The 13,058-nt window shown below is 40.7% G+C and overlaps 1 protein-coding gene across 5 annotated transcripts in view; it reads left to right on the top strand.

Annotated features, from left to right (window-relative positions):
- The window catches only part of HEMK2 (HemK methyltransferase 2, ETF1 glutamine and histone H4 lysine), a 307,782-nt gene that overhangs the window by 8,334 nt on the left and 286,390 nt on the right, over positions 1 to 13,058 (top strand). For 3 of the 5 annotated variants that reach the window (XR_008674874.2, XR_008674873.2, XR_010132451.1), the window contains 2 exons: positions 540 to 719; positions 4,287 to 4,413. Coding sequence is in view for 2 of the 5 variants with exons in the window: in XM_019017801.4 (XP_018873346.1) it covers positions 540 to 646 (107 nt within the window). In the remaining 3 variants the exon portion in view is untranslated. Of the gene's footprint in view, positions 1 to 539; positions 2,387 to 4,286; positions 4,414 to 13,058 lie in introns of those variants that run through there. The other 2 variants (XM_019017801.4, XM_019017802.3) reach the window with 1 other exon arrangement.

Genomic DNA, 13,058 nt, shown 5'->3' with positions numbered 1-13,058 from the left:
TTCCTTCCTTCCTTCCTTCCTTCCTTCCTTCCTCCCTCCCTCCCTCCATTGTCTTAGTTCAGTCTTCTTAGTTTTATTTATTTATAAGGAAGGTTTTCTTTTTTCAATATGCCTGAAAGAAATAAGCTACTTCTTTCACTCTCACTGTGCAATGTCACTATTCAGTTTGTCCACACCTTCATTGGCTTTTGTCATCCAAAGAGAAAGACATAGGGCAGAGATTGGAGCCAATCAACTAAAAAACTGATCACTTGCTATAATAACAATGACAATTAATGTTTCTGCTGAGTCAAAAGTAGGCTGTGACTGCAAAGCAAGCCATTTATTCTGATTAGACTCACCAGCAACACTTTGAAAATACCAAGTGCTCCCATTTAGCTGAAGACCAAGTTCACTTTAGTAGACATTTATTTGATATACATTGTTTTGTCAGATGAATACAATTTATAAATCATCTGTGTTTAACTTATTAAATTGCTTATTGATCATGCACACTACCAAATGGCTTAATGGATTTTACCTTTTGATTTTTATTTTAGAAGAAATCTTGAAAATAATGAAGACAAAAGGTTTGCAAGGAACCACTGCACTTTCCAGACAAGCAGGCCAAGAAACTCTTTCAGTCCTCAAGTTCACCAAGTCTTAGCATACAGGGTGTGCCCAGAACTACTGGAAACTGAATGCATTTAGCATATTTTGAAACTGAAGTCATTCATTAGGTAACAAGGAATTTTATCAGAAATTTGTCATTAAAAAAAGGTAGAAAGGTGGAACATTCCCTTTCAGTCAGGCCTATAGAATTATTTGCACAAGTACAAGTAAATATGTATATTGTATTTATAGTTTGCATTTTAAATATAAAAGTTATGTATGAAATATTTATTTCAGCATTATGTGGTAAGGCAATGGAGTTGATCTGGCAAATGTCTTTTTTTTCATACCAGTCCATAAAGGCAGTTTGCTTTCAGATGGCAGGGCCAGCAACACAGCTTCATTGTCGTATCTCCGGTGTGTATCAGCTCTCCAACTCTATGTCATAATTCAGTTCATGGGGATCTTGATTACCTTTCCCTTCCACAAAATATTACACCGATTGGTTATATCGATGACATTATGCTGATTTGACCTAGTGAGCAAGAAGTAGGAACTACACTAGACTTAGTGGAAAGACATTTGCATCAGAGGGTAGGAAATAAATATGACTACAATTCAAGGGCCTTCTACCTTAGTGAAATTGGTAGGGATCCAGTGACATGGGGCATGTTGGGATATTTCTTCTACGGTGAAGAATAAGTACTTGCATCTTGCTGCTCTTAAAACCAAGAAAGAGGCATAATACTTAGTGGGCCTCTTTGGGTTTTGGAGGCAACATTTTCCACTTTCATTATGTTACTCCAGCCTGTTTACCAATTGACTCAAAAAGCTGCTAGTTTTGAGTAGGGCCCAGAGCAAGAAAAGTCTCTGCAACAGGTCCAGGCTGCTGTGCAAGCTTCTCTGCCACTTGGGTCATATGATCCAGCAGATCCAGTGGTGTTTCAGTGGCAGTGGCAGATAGGGATGCTGTTTGAAGCTTCTGGCAGGTCCCTATAGGTGAATCTTGGTTTAGGATTTTAGAGCAAAGCCGTGCCATTACCAACAAATAACTAGTCTCTTTTTGAGAAACAGCTCTTGGCCTGCTACTGGGCCTTAGTAGAGACTGATACTTAATGAGTCACCAAGTTACCATGCAACCTGAGCTTCCCATCGTGAACTGGTTGTTATCTGAGCCACCAACGCACAAAGTTGGATATGCACAGCAACACTCTGTCATCAGATGGAAATGGTATACACATGATTGGGCCTGAGAGGCCCTGAAGGCACAAGGAAGTTACATGAAGAAGTAGGCCAAATTTCCATAGTCCCCACTTCTGCTACCTGCCTTTTCTCTTCCAGCCTGCATCTGTGGCTTCATGGGGACTTCCCTATGATCAGCTGACAGAGAAAGAGAGGTCTTAGGCCTGGTTTACAGAGGGTTCTGTATGATATGCAGGTACCACCCTAAAGTGGATAGCTGCAGTACTACAGCTCACCTCTGGGCTACCTTGAAGGACAGTGATGAAGGGAAATCCTCCCAGTGGACACAACTTTGAGCAGTCCCCCGGTTGACTTTGCTTAGAAGGAAAAATAGCCAGATATTCAATTATATGCCAATTCATAGGCCGTGGCCAGTGGTTTGGCTGGATGGTCAGGGAGTTCAATATAACTGGAAAATTGGTGACAAAGAAATTTGGAGATGAAGTATGTGGATAGACACTGAATGGGCAAAAAGGGTGAAGATATTTGTGCCCCATGTGAATGCTCACCAAAGGGTTAGCAAAAAAGGATTTTAATAAAGTGGACAAGATAACCTGTTCTGTGGATACTAGTAGGCCTCTTTCTCCAGCCACACCTGTCATCACCCAATTGTTGCATGAGCAAAGTAGCCATGGTGAGAAGAATAGAGGTTATGCATGGGCTCAGCAACGTGGACTTCTACTCACCAAGGCTGACCTGGCCAAGGCTATCTCTGAGTGCCCAGTCTGCCAGCAACAGAGACCAACACTGAGCCCCTGATATGACACCATTCCCCAGGGTCATCAGTCAGTTGCCTAGTGGCAGGTTCATTACATTGATCCACCTCTATCATTGAAGGGATAGTGTTTTGTCCTTACTGAAATAGATCTTACTCTGGATACAGATTCGCTTTCCCTTTGCGCAGTGTGTCTGCTAAAACTACCATCCATGGACTTACAGAATGTCTCATCTATGACCATGGTATTCCACACAGCATTACAAGAAACTCAGTTCACAGCAAAAGTGTGGCAGTGGGCCCATGATCATGGAATTTTCTTACCATGTTCCCTACTATCTTGAATCAACTGGCTACATAGAGCAGTGGAATGGCATTTTGAAGACAGTAATAACACCAGCTATATATCAGTGCCTTGTAGGGCCGGGACAAGGTTCTCTAGAAGGCTCTCTATGCTCTGAATCAACATCCAGTATGTGGTGCATTTCTCTTATGACTGGGATTCACAGGTCCAGGAATCAAGGGGTCAGAATAGGAGGGACACCATTCGCTATTAGCCCTAGTGACCCACTAGCAAAATTTTTGCTTCCTGTTCCCATGACTTATGCACTGCTGGCCTAGAGGTCTTACATAGGGTGGAATATTTTCCACTGAGAGACGCAATCGTGATTTAATTGAACTGGAAGTTTAAGACTGCTCCTCAGCCATTTGGGGCTTCTCATGCCTCTAACTCAATAGACAAATGAGTTACAGTGCTGGCTGGGTGATTGTTCCTGACTACCAAGTAGAAACTGGACTACCCCTGAATGGTGGTAAGGTAAAGTATGTTGGGAATACACAAGATTCCTTAGGGCATCTCTTAGTGTTATCATGCCCTGTGATTAAGGTCAATGGAAAACTATAGCCTAATTCAGACAGGACCACTAATGATCCAGACCTTTCAGGAATGAAGGTTTGGGTCACCACCAGGTAAGTACCATGACCAGATGAGGTGCTTGCTGAAGGCAAAGGGAATACAGAATAAATGGTGGAATAAATACTAGCTTTGATCATATGACCAGTTACAGAAACACAGACTGTGATTGTCATAAGTATGTCCTCCATATTTTGCTATAACTACATTTTGTGTGTGTGTAGCTTTGTTTTCTTTCTTCTCATTTCCTTATTCTGTAACATAAGATGCATTGATTTGATAGCATAGTGTTTAAATATTGTTAATTTTTTTAACTGGCTCCAGTGTTCAACCTTGATTAATTTTACATCATAGTATTTAAGTTATGGGATATCAAGGAGAGAGTAAACATCATATGAAGACTTTACCTCCTCTTCTGGGAAACGGGTTAGAGTGTTTCTGGTGGAATGCTGGATTGTTAATCGTGTTAGATGGAATTATGACCTTGTTGTTGTCTTTATGTGGCAGTTAAGTATGGTTTAAGGAGATGTGTATGGGTGCCAAGTTGACAAGGGTAGACTTGTGATGGTTAATTTTATATGTCAACTTGAATAGGCCACAGGGTGCCAGATATCTGTTTAAACATTATTCTGAAGTGTCTTGAGTGTGTTTACAGACGAGATTTCCATTTGAACTGGGGGACTCAGTAAAGGAGATAGCCAAACCGGACATCATCCGGTTTGTTGAGGGCATAAATAAAATAAAAGGCAGAGGAAGGAAGAATTCATCCCCCTTTATTTTCCTGCCTCATTGTTTGAGCTGTGACATCTCATCTTCTGTCCTCAGATGGATTTACATCACTGGCTCCCCTGGTTCTCAAGCCTTTGGATTCAGACTGAATTATACCACAGGACTTCCTGGGTCTCCAGCTTATAGATGACAGATCATGGGACCTCTTAGCCTCCATAATCATGTAAGCCACTTTCTTGTAATGCTGGTAAAAGATATATTAGACCAATCTATAAAACAGATAGCTATGAAAGAGAAGGGTGACAGGCACAAGCCTAGGCAAATAGGGAAGGGTTCCTGGAGAGCCTCTGACTTGCCCAGGTCATTGTGCACACGTGGCTTGCCTGAACATGCCCACTGTGAAAGATTCCATTTCTCAACACATGTGCAGTAAGGGAAATAAATCAATGTGGCTCAGACTAAGCTCCCACACATGGGGTGGAGCCACGAGGAGTTTGTGCCTTATGCAGGGGAGAAGCTGTGCCTCTTCAGCTCGTGTGTGGTGGCCTGGCGTTCAATTTGTGAGGTGTAAAACCTGCATGAAGGACCCCTCTTTTTGTGGAGAGCTTTCCTTTTGCCTAATAAATTCTGCCCTCCTCACCTTTCAGTGTGTACGCGTGCGTAATTTTTTCTGGTCATGTGATAACCCAAATTTAACTGAACTAAGGAGCAAAAAATCCTGCATCAGCTACATTAATAGCTGATTGTACTGGATTGAGTAGTGTCCCCCCAACAAAATTCGTGTCCAGCTGAAACCTGTGAATATGCTCCTATTTGGAATTAGGGACTTTGCAGATGTAATCAAGTTAAGACAAGGTTGTACTTGATTAGGGTGGGCCCTAAATCCAATATCGCTTGTGTCCTTGTAAGAACAGGAAAATCTGAACACAGAAACAGAGACATAGGGCCATATGAAGACAGAGGCAGAGGTTGGAGTGATGAGTCAATGAGTAAAGGAATGCCAGGGGTTGCTAGCAACTGCCAGAGGCTGGAAGAGGCAGGCAAGGATTCTTCCTTCAAGGCTTCAGAGGGAGCATGGTCCAGCCCACACCTTTATTTCAGACACCTAGCCTCAAGAACTGTGAGAGGATGTGTTTGTTTTACAACTAACAGTTACCCAGTTGGTGGCACTGTTACAGTAGCTCTCAGAAATTAATACGCTGAGTACAAAATTAAAAGCTGATTAGGCATAGACATGGATACTGATATGGTTTGGATTTGTGTCCCCACTCAAATCTCATGTTGAATTTTAATCCCCTAGTATTGGAGGAAGGGCATGGTGAGAGGTGATTGGATAATGGGGGCCGACTTGCTCCTTGCTGTTGTCGTGATAGTGAGTTCTTAGCGAGATCTGGTTGTTTAAAAGTGTGTAGCACTCCCTCTTCGCTCTCTTCCTCCTGCTCCAACCATGTGGATGTGCCTCCTTCCTCTTCGCCTTGTGCCCTGATTTTAAGCTTCCTGAGGCCTCCCCAGCCATGCTTCCTGTACAGCCTGTGGAACCGTGAGGCAATTAATCTTCTTTTCTTTACCCAGTCTCAGGTAATTCTTTATAGCAATGCGAGAACAGACTAATACAGACACTAAAGAATGATAAAGGTTTACACTTTACTAAAATTGTGTCCAGGAAAATTGCTTCATACTATGTAAAATAAAGAAAAATACAAGTATAAATTTGCAAATTGATCATACAGGAGGATGTCAAATTGTCTGTCTCAATTAGTACTACATCAAGGAGACCAAAAAGGCAAAGAGGAGATTTGAACAATAGCAGTGAATTTGATATCATAGACTAATATAGAATTCTGAAACTAACAATCAGGGAATGCATATTCTTTCTCAAGCACCCATGGGATGTTTACAAACATAATTACATATTAGACCAAAAGTAAGTCCCTGTAAAATTCAAAGGATCAATATGATATAGCTAATTTTCTCTGACTATAAAGTGTTTAGGTTATAAATTAATAACAAAAATAAAATTTTAAAGTCCCCATACATTTACAAAATTTAAAACATGCTTCTAAACAATTCATATGTCAAGGAAGAAATAATGACATTTTAGGCTGGGTGCGATGTAATCCCACCACTTTGGGAGGCTGAGGCAGGCAGATCACCTGAGGTCAGGAGTTTGGGACCAGCCTGGCCAACAGGATGAAACCCCATCTTTACTAAAAATAAAAAAAATTAGCGAGTGTGGTGGTATGCACCTGTAATCCCATCTACTCGGGAGGTTGAGGCAGGAGCATTGTTTGAGCTTGAGAGGCGGATATGGCAGTGAGCTGAGATCATGCCATTGCACTCCAGCCTGGGCAACAAGAGCAAGACTCCGTCTCAAAAAAAAAAAAAAAAAGAAATGACATTTTGAAAATTACTGAACAGAGGGTGAACCCTAGTATAAACTGTGAACTTTAGTTAGTAATAGTGTATCAATATTGGTTCATCAGTTGTAACAGATATACCACACTAATGCAAGATGCAAATAATTGGGGGTAACTGTGCTTGTGTTTGTGCAGTCAGGGAGAGGAGGTTTGTGTAAAGTCCATACTTTTTTTTGTTTTTTAACCTGTGTCTACAACAAAACTCTCTGTACTTCCTTGTCAGTTTTCCTGTAAAGCTAAAACTGTTCTAAAATATATTTGAAAAGTCTTTTAGTATAAGAGAAAACCAAAACAAAGCAAACAAACAAAAAGGCAACAACATACTGATAAACAAAAAATTCAGGCTAGTGCTAACCGGTTGGATGAGAGGAGGTAAGGATGACTGGGAGAAAGGCTGGAGGAGAACCAGGCACCCAGATAAACAGCATAAAGGGACTGGCAGTGTTCCAGTTCTGAAGTTGGCCAGAGAGTTTCTTGGGTATACATTGTATTATTTTAAATTCATGTGAACTGGGCCATGATCTTACAGTCTATGTTATTCTCATGTGCAGAGGTTCAACTGGTGTACCAAGTTCTTTATTAGTGACACACTAAAAATTTATTGCTTATGCATTTTATAATCTAATGTGCTTTGTCCAGAGCATAGAAAGTGTTCTATTCCATTTAGTCATTCGGAGACTGAGGATCCCTCTGTTTTGTGCCACCATCACATTCAGCCTGTAACCTCTAAGTCAGCGTGGATATGGAAAAAAGAGGAAGATTATGCATGAGAGATTTTCGAGCCAGTCCTGGAAGTAGCATAAGTGACTTCAAATTCCAGTGGCCAGGGCTCATTCAGATGGTTCCAATATAGTTGAACTGTATGCCCAAGAAGAAGAAGTGGTTCTTATAATTCTTTCCCCTAAATAATTGTGTTAGACAAAAACCTTGATAACAAAACCAGATAAGGGTTATATAAGAAAGGAAAGTGACAGGCCAACCACATTCACATAGAGGAAAAAAAGAATAAAACTTCAACAAACTAAATCTAGCAGTATATGTAAAACAGATGATACACTATGACCAAGTTGAGTTTATCCCAGGAATGTAACCACGGTTTAATAGAAAAATCTATAAATTCCATTTATCATTCTAATAGGTTAAAGGGAAGAAAAATAACACATTATCACCTCAACAGATGTGGATGTACGTTTGTTGAAATTCAATACACTTGGCAAACTAGGAAGAGAAGGAACTTTCTTAACCCAACATGGTCTGTATACAAAAAACTATGGCAAATATTCTGAAAGTAGAAATACTGGAAGCATTCCCTATAAAAATCAGAAACGAGAAAATTGCCACCTATTACCACTCCTATTCAACATTTTCACTGGAAGTCCTAGCCAGCAAAATAAATAAAAAAAAAAAAATGAAAGGGAAAAGGATAGGAAAATACGAACAAAATTGTCATCATTAACAGATGATATTATTTACCAAGAAAATATTTAAAAAACCACTGACTTATTATAATAAGAGGGCTTAGGAAAGTAGTTGCCTGTAATAACAATATTCAGAAATCATTTGTATTTCTATACGTTAGTCCCCCAAAGCAGGAAAATGTATTTTAATAATACCACTAAAAATGATAAATAAGGCATCATGGAATGAATATAACGTGTACAGGACTAACATGCAATTTGATTAAAATACTTTTTTGTTTTTTGAGACAAGGTCTTGCTCTGTCACCCAGGCTCTAGTGCAGTGGCGTGAACTTGGCTCACTGCACTGCAACCTCCACCCCACAAGCTTAGGCAATCCTCTCACCTCAGCCTCTTGAGTTTCTGGGACCACAGGTGTGCACCACCACAACCAGCTAATTTTTTGTATTTTTAGTAGAGACGGGGGTCTCACCATGTTGCCCAGGCTGGTCTTGAACGCCTGAGCTCAAGCGATCCTTCCACCTCGGCCTCCCAAAGTGGTGAGATTACAGGGATGAGCCACCACGCACAGCCTAAAAGATATTTTAGATACCTAAGTAAATGGAAAATTATTTTATGTTTATGATTAGGAAGACTCACTGTTATAAAGATACCAATTGTTCCTATACTTACAGTAAAATTCCAGTCAAAATCTCAAAAGTGTTTTTCATAAAACCTGAACAAATGACCAAGAACAGCCTAGACACTCCTAGATAATAGGAGGAGCATGGGAGAGCTTGAACTACTCAGATGCCAAATACTTATTATTAAACAACAGTAATTAAGACAGTTTTATATTGACCCAAAGATAAATAAACTGAAACAGAATGGAAAGTCCATAAAGAAACATGTACATATATAGAAATGTGTATATGATGAAATGGAACTGCAGAACAAATGGAATAGTACTGTATAAGTGATTATACACAAAGGGAAACAATGAAATTAGATTCTTACCTCACACCATATACAAAAGTCCACTAAAATGGATTAAGTTGTAAATAAAAAGGTTGAATTTTAAATTTGGAAAAAATGTAGGAGAATATTTTTATGACAATGGAATGGGAAAGTGTATCTATAAAATAAAAAAGAATCACAGACCCTAAAGACTGATAAATCCAGTTGCAGTAAAGGGTTTTGTTCGTCAAAAGGCATTATAAAGAAAATTGAGGCTGGGCGTGATGTAATCCCTTCACTGTGGGAGGCCAAGGAGGTCAGATCCATCTGGGCCCATCCATGTTGCCCCCATAAGACTTGAGGCAAGGGGAAACTGATTAAACATGCTGTTGCTCATGCTAATTGTTGTATGAATACTATGAGTAATCAAGTTCCTTGTCTCTGACCCAAAAGCCTTGTTTTTTTCTGCCAACAGTGAAACTGTGGCAGACTAATTTGGGTTGCAAGTGGAGTAAAATCTCAGATCCTTTACATTTCTCGACAGTGCAGTGTGCTGCAATTTTCCCTTGTTAGAACTTCCTTTAGTTCTGCCTCACTGGAGCCAACAATTTTTTACTTGCCCTTGGTGATGGCACATTGGGATTTTTTTATAGATTATAAAAAGATTTTTATAAATGTCTCAAATTGAGTTTTCTGCTTAATATTTTTGTGCAACTTCTCCATGTTGATGAGTTATTCACTCATTTTCACCAATATATTCCACTATTCATTTATTCATACTTTGGTCATTGAATTTTAGGTTGTTTCCAGTTTTCCCTATTATGAATAATGTTGCTATAAACATCTCTGTACATGTCTGTTGGTACTCTAGTCAATACCTAGAAGTGGAATTTCTAAATCATACGGTACAATTATGTTTCATTTTACCTGATAATGCCAAATTGTTTTCCAGAAAGACGCCAGTTTACTTGCCAGTAGTGTATATGAGTTTCTATAGCGCCGTATCTTCACCAATATTTGGGACTGTTAGACTTCTTAGATTTTGCCAATCTAGTAGGTCTAATATAATATTGATTTGTATTTTCCTAATGAATAATATGGTTGAAATTTTCATATGTTTATTAGCCATTAGGTATTTTTGCTTTATTGTCATTTAAGCATTTTGTATCAGATTTCTGTTGTCTTTTTACTTGTTGATCTGTAAGAACTAATTATTCATATATTCTGGCTACTAATCTTTACATTTTGCAAACATTTTCTACTCAATCGTCTCAATTTTCTTTCTTTCCTTTTTTTGTTTTTTGAGACAGCATCTTGTTCTGTCACCCAGGCTGGAGTGCAGTAGCGCAATTTTGGCTCACTGCAACCTCTGCCTCCAGGTTTCAAGCAATTCTCATGCCTCAGCCTCCCAAGTAGCTGGATTATAGGCATGTGCCATCACACAAGCCTCTGGAGTAGCTGGGACCACAGATGTGCACCATCACAACTGGCTAATTCTTGTATTTTGAGTAGAGAGGGGAGTTTCACCATGTGAAACTAATGCTTATTAGACTGTAGAGAAGAATGTGTGCTCTTTATTTATTTATGTTTTTGAGACGGAGTCTCACTCTGTTACCAAGGCTGGAGTGCAGTGACGTGATCTTGGCTCACTGCAGCCTCCGCCTCCTGGGTTTAAGCAATTCTCCTGACTCAGCCTCCCGAGTAGCTAGGATCGCTCTATTGCCCACGCTGGAGTGCAGTGTTGTGATCTTGGCTGTCTGCAGACTTGACCTCCCAAGCTCAAGTGATCCTCTCACCTCAGTTTCCCTAGTAGCTGGGATTACAGGTATGGGCCACTATGCCTGGCTAATTTTGTGTATGTATGTTTTTTTTTTTTTTTTTTTCCTGTAGAGACGGGCTTTTGCCATACCATGTTGCCCAGGCTGGTCTCCAATTCCTGGACTCAAGCGATCCACCCCTGCCTTGGCCTCCCAAAGTGCTGGAAGTACAGGCATGAGCCACTGCGCCTGCCAAAACTTGGACTATTCTTATTGGCTAATAAAAGGACAGTGAACTGTGATTGTGTCACTGCTCTCTAGCCCGGGTGACAGAGTGACACCCTGTTTCAAAAAAGAAAAGAAAAGGACAACTTTAGAATTTTGGAAGCCTGAAACAGTGGGGATATGTGGCTACAGTTTGGTGATAGAGGAACGCACAGAGAGTTTTGGAGGCTGTGAAGTTTATACATCCTAGAATTGATAATGGCTAAATTGAGTCTAGAAAGGAGAATGGGATTCAGGCAAGTGCAAAAGAGGTGAGAGGGCATTCAGCAGAGGGAAGAGTGCATGGAAAGGCCTAGCGGCTTCAGAGTCAGAGTCCAGCATATTCAGGGAGTTGCAAGTAGCTCAGTCTGGCTAGGTCCAGGGTTCAGGTGGAGGACTAGTCAAAGAGGAGTCTAGGATAGAGCAGGAAACAGCATTCAGTGCTCACAAATTATGGGAAAGGATGTAGTCTTTATTCTGAAGATGTGCTTCTAGAAGCAAGGAATCAACAAAATCAAACGTGCTTTCAAAAGATCGTTCTGGGCTGGGCGTGGTGGCTCATGCCTGTAATCCCAGCATGCTGGGAGGCCAAGGTGAGCAGATCACTTGAGGCCAGGAGTCCGAGACCCAGCCTGGCCAATAGGGTGAAACCACATCTCTACTAAAAATACAAAAATTAGCCAGGCATTCTGGTGTGCACCTCTAATCTCAGCTACTTGGGAGGCTGAGGGAGGAGAATCACTTGAACCCAGGAGGCGGAGGTTGCAGTGAGTGGAGATTGTGCCACTGCACTCCAGCCTGGGCAAGACAGCAAAATTCCATCTCGAAAACGAAAACAAAAACAAAAACAAAACAAAAGAAAAACTAAAAGATCACTCTGGCTGTGGGGAATGGACCAGAGGCAGGTTAATCAGGAGATGGAGGACCCTCTTGAGACTGCTGTGGTTAAATGAAGAGATGGTAGTGGCCTGAACTGAGGTTAAGGCTGTGGGAATGGGAAGGGGGAACATATTTGCATAGGGTAAGGAAGGGACAGCACTTGGTAACTGATTGAATACCTATATCTATAGATTCTGTCTGTCTGTCTGTCTATCTATCTATCTATCTATCTATCTATCTATCTATCTATCTCTATCTCTGTCGTATCTATCTATCTATCTCTATCTATCTATCTATCTGTCTATCTGTCTATCAGAGAGAGAGGTAGGAGTCGAGGTGACTTGTGAGTTTTTAACTTGGGCAGCTGAGAGAATAATAGTGCCATTCCCAGAAATGGAAAACCAGAAGGAGGAAGCTTTGTGGAGGGAGAGTAGAATGGAATAGGGGGAAGATGATAAGGACAACATGGGGACAAGTTAGGATTGAAGTGAAGCTTTTTAAGTGGACTTGTCCAAATGTTTATGCATATGGGTCCGGGAAGGGGAGAGAGGAGATGAACTAGAGTTATTGAAATAGGAGCTATTATCATATGAGGAGGGTTTGAAGTCATGTGATTGAATGAGCTCATCAAAGGACAGTCTTCATGGGACAACAGTTTTCAGGAAAGATTAAGCTGGTGCAATGCTCTTTTAGGACATACATCTTAAATGCTAATGTAAGACACATGGGGTCAAATTAATACACTTTTTAAAGTGTCTAATATTTGAAGCTGTAGAAATCTTTTTAGCTATTTACCAAAGGTGTCTTTTGCTTTAGAAGGCCTTTGGTTTTATAGCTCTCTCTCTCATCTCTAGATTTATGCAAAAGGAGGTGGGTGGTTAAAGTTCTAGCTTGGGAATAGCAGCTCTTATGTTGCCATAATTTATAATCCTTTCATCTAGCCAAGGGGAGGATTCTGTTCAAAAGGAACATTAAGACTGTTCCTGGGGGCCAGGCACGGTGGCTCATGCCTGTAACCCCAGGACTTTGGGAGGCCAAGGTGGGTGGATCACTTCAGGTCAGAAGCTCTAGACTACCCTGGCCAACATGGTGAAACCCCGCCTCTACTAAAAAAATACAAAAAATTAGCCAGGCATGGTGGTACACACCTGTAGTCCCAGCTAGTCGGGAGGCTGAGGCAGGAGAATTGCTTGAATC

This window comes from Gorilla gorilla, chromosome 22 (assembly GCF_029281585.2).
Source record: "Gorilla gorilla gorilla isolate KB3781 chromosome 22, NHGRI_mGorGor1-v2.1_pri, whole genome shotgun sequence".
In the NCBI taxonomy this organism is placed as follows: Eukaryota; Metazoa; Chordata; class Mammalia; order Primates; family Hominidae; genus Gorilla; species Gorilla gorilla.
The sequence above is the reverse complement of the archived record's forward strand: the minus strand, read 5'-3'. Positions and strand labels throughout refer to the sequence as shown.